Here is a 3,826-nt window from a genome sequence, read left to right as displayed (position 1 = left end):
GAGTTGATACAATGACATAGATATCGTAACACGATATAAGAGCTAATTGATTATAAGAACTCAAAATGCTTTTGAAATAACTATTTCTAGGGACCGCACAGATAACACCGTAATTTTACTAAATTACGAACACATGGAGCAATCAAGGCGATCAGCTTTCCATCACGCCATCCTCTTGGTGCGCATCCAAACCTTTGGGAGGCGAATATCACTGAATTGGTTTTGCTGATCAGCATTGATGTGGCGTCTGCCTTTCATTGGTCTACATTTTTACATCACAAAATTGATGCGCGAGTGTTATTTACTCTGACATGTAAAAAGCCGCCAAAAATATCGATTGTATGTATATTGAATAGGATACCAACTAAAGATGAGCAAACACTAAATGAAACTTGGACAGTTTGCCAAAAAACATTCGGTCTTTCCAGAGTAGCATGATTACCGAAACATTTGGGCCACGTTTGTTCACAACAAACTGTGGCAAATCACACTGCTGAATTCGCAGCCACACACACAGTCGCTTTGCTACCAGTTTTTATCATTCCATTGCCAACAAATTCCCGTGGCTCAGAATAACATCACGGGTCACTAATGGCATAACCAATGGACTAATATCAACTTTCGCATTGTCAAAAGCACAGAATCAGGAAGTCACGATGGAAATGTGATTCTAAAATTGCCGATGGCTTTCATGTTTTATTAGGCGAATAAAACCAAACTCAATTGCAAACCCCACCGTCGGAAATCATTTATTTCACAGGAAACTCACAGGCGAGGGGGTTGTTTTTCACACCCAGTTCAAAGGTTTTGAGGCGGTGTTAGTTGGGTCACATTTAGTATTCCCTCACATTAGATGGCGTTCACTAGGAAGTTTGTACACCTTTGGATGCGTACATGTGAAGTTCTGTCTTCATTCCAACACTGTGCTTCAAATGGTGAATAATCCCTTGGTTGGGTGGTTGTGAATAATTGACAACCCAGCGAACCTTGTCCAAGAGAGAGCCATTTGGAGGCAATTTAAATAAATATTTCTAGGTTCAAGAAAACTAAAACACGAATTATTTGACAAACAAGGTGAAACGGGAAAGAGCTACCGTACCAAATTCTCGGTATATCCAAACCGGTCAATCCAACAGTATGGTAATTCGACTAGATTAGTTGTGGGTATTCGTAGAACACCTTAATTCTGTACTGTTACGTCTAATCTGGTGGCTCAGTACGATAGATGAATGGATGTTGAATGGGAAACGTCATCAGCGCCTCTGAGCCGAGAATAGCTGAAGAAGTCAATGCATGCTGATAGCCAAAAATCCATGTGATGAATTAGATATTGTCGAAATTAATGGCGTTACGATACGGGTTTTGCAGTTGAACAGCAAACTGTCAGCTGTAAAAGAAACTTGATTAAATCTAAACAAAACCAAGCCAAATACACACGACACACGCCACGCGTGCAAGAAAAGCGCATCAGCTCATCATGAACCAGCATGCCCCCAGTCACTTTACTCCCGCGTACTATGGCAGTCCATATCGCAAAGTAATTCAACACTCAGAAAACTCTTAAAAGTTTGATTTGATGTAGAACATTCAACAGTTTCAGAAGCTCGCAATCATATCCAGAAAGTCAAGAAAATCGAATGAAACAAATTGTCACAAAGCGAGATTCGGCAGAAGGCTGTCAACAATTCAGAAAACATATCCATTTAAGGACATAAAGGATGCACTTTGACACCATGTGAAGTCTGTGGAAGCAAAGTTGAACTGGATGAAATCGAACTGTATATTGAAGATCGAACTGATGTCGGGTGTAGTCAGATCACCACTTCAGCTTAATGGTCAGTATGCACGTACGTCGGAATTTCACATACAAAGACAAAATAAATTTCGGGCAAAAATCCTAGCTCTAACTAGTTAAACCTAATCTGATGCTAAATCACACCTGATAGTCCGCCACTCCGGAATGCTTGTATGCCGAAGACTAGGAAAGAATGTGTGGTTGTCTAGATTAACTTTGAGTGTACGAAATAGATTTTACGGTTTTGGCTACTTTTGCTAACAACCATGGTCAAAAATCAAACTTCTCACTGTTCGAAATCCAAAAAGGGGGCCCCGGATTTTGAACAGTCTACATAGCAAATTACAGTCACGTTGCCAGATTTGTCTTGTTCGAAAACTTTCAGGATAATGATCGTTAGAACCGTCTGCGATTGTGATTTATCGCGTTCTACATGAATGCGCGTTCGAAACTGCCCGACAGTCCAGCGCTTTGCTTATTAGCCAAAATCTGGTAACTTCAGTTGAGAACAAAGGGATTTCACGGGGCTAGATCGATCAGTGTTCAAATGAAGAATACTCTTAGGCGGATCACAAGTGATCCCACAGGCTGCTTAAGGTTTTTGGGCGTCTAAGGGCATGCGAATTTAATACAGGGTTACGGTAAGATCATATTCCAGTCTAAACGTGAGCACACGTTCATATAAACCCGCTTGCCTAAATGCACACCCAGCTTTATTCCAAGAAAGGCATGACCAACACTTAACTTTTATCTCTTGTGCCTAATTCTACTGTAGTACAGGCCACAGCTGTGCACTAATCTTTTACCCTTCTTAAAGTCCTTCAATAGTTTGTTGGGAATAGTTTTGTCCGGCTTGAGAAAACTGGACCCAACGAACTAGGTGACATGATGAGGAAAACTGATTGTCTGTATTCTATTGTCCTGTGTGGAGCAGATCTCTACTACGGAAAGCATCGGAAGCCGTCATAGTGTACCACTTTTTCCACTTATTATTACGATGACAGTTTGGGTGAACAGTTGGACTTTTTTGGGACAAACAGCACAACTGTATGCTGCCGGTGGGACAGCATCCTTGGGAATTTTTCTCGCCTTGTAGACAAGGTGCAGCTGTATGGGGAAATTATGTGAAAAGAACAGTCTTTCCGACAAAAAATTCAGAGCCATAATTTTTTTTTGCTTACCTACATCTAGGAGTCATTTTGAGGGCGACTGTGGGGGGGTGAAGACTACCTGCGTATCGATGATATTCCTCGAAGTAAATCATAAATTTCTCAAAAAGTGTTGGAAACATTATCAAGTTGTTTTTGGCTTTTATAGACGACTTGATTCTTTGGAATTTTGGAGAGTTTTAACGATTTTGACTTCTTCTATTTACTAAGAGGGAGTTGGGATCCTATTCAGTGCCTGGGGAATAGTTCCATCAGTTTGACGAAATGAAAGTAGGTTTGTGGACCACCTGAGCAGCCCCAGACATAATATCTAACCAACTTCACCACCATAAATTTTTGGGTAACCAAAGTTGGCATATTTAAAAACAAACCACCTTGTCAGGTCACGGCCATTAAACTTTATCAGTGTCTGCAACCAACAAGGGCTAAAAACCTCTGATTATTTGACCCCAAAACGAACGTCCAGTACACATAATTTGACCGGAAAACCGATTCCATTCGAATTTTTTTCTTCCGAATAAGAATAAATAGACAACACTGTGAAATGCTGAACTTGATCACAAAAAAACCAGCTTAGCATGGAGGGATCATATAGACTTTACCAGATTAGCATCCAAACCATCAAGCATCAGAATGGAACGACCATCTCGAATGAGGAAGAACGCCTTGACCGGTGGGCTGAACACTTTGAACAACAAATGTCTTGGCCACCAGCCGGCACTCATCTACAGCCCACAGGTGAAGTAGAACCCTGGACGGTGAACGTGGAACCACCTACGGCCTCAGAGGTTTACGACTGCATATGTTCTCTCAAGCGCCACCGAGCTCCCGGTCCGGATGACCTTCCACCCGCACTGTTCAA

The 3,826-nt window shown here is 41.5% G+C and overlaps 1 protein-coding gene across 1 annotated transcript in view; it reads left to right on the top strand.

The window, feature by feature from the left end:
• Window positions 1-3,542: 3,542 nt before the first annotated feature.
• The window catches only part of T265_05856 (hypothetical protein), a gene marked incomplete at both ends in the record, with an annotated part of 5,394 nt that continues 5,110 nt past the window's right edge, over window positions 3,543-3,826 (top strand). The window contains one exon of the mRNA XM_009170977.1: window positions 3,543-3,795. Coding sequence (XP_009169241.1) covers window positions 3,543-3,795 — 253 coding nt within the window. The remainder of the gene's footprint in view (window positions 3,796-3,826) is intronic.

This window comes from Opisthorchis viverrini (assembly GCF_000715545.1).
Source record: "Opisthorchis viverrini unplaced genomic scaffold opera_v5_117, whole genome shotgun sequence".
NCBI lineage: Eukaryota > Metazoa > Platyhelminthes > Trematoda > Opisthorchiida > Opisthorchiidae > Opisthorchis > Opisthorchis viverrini.
The sequence above is the reverse complement of the archived record's forward strand: the minus strand, read 5'-3'. Positions and strand labels throughout refer to the sequence as shown.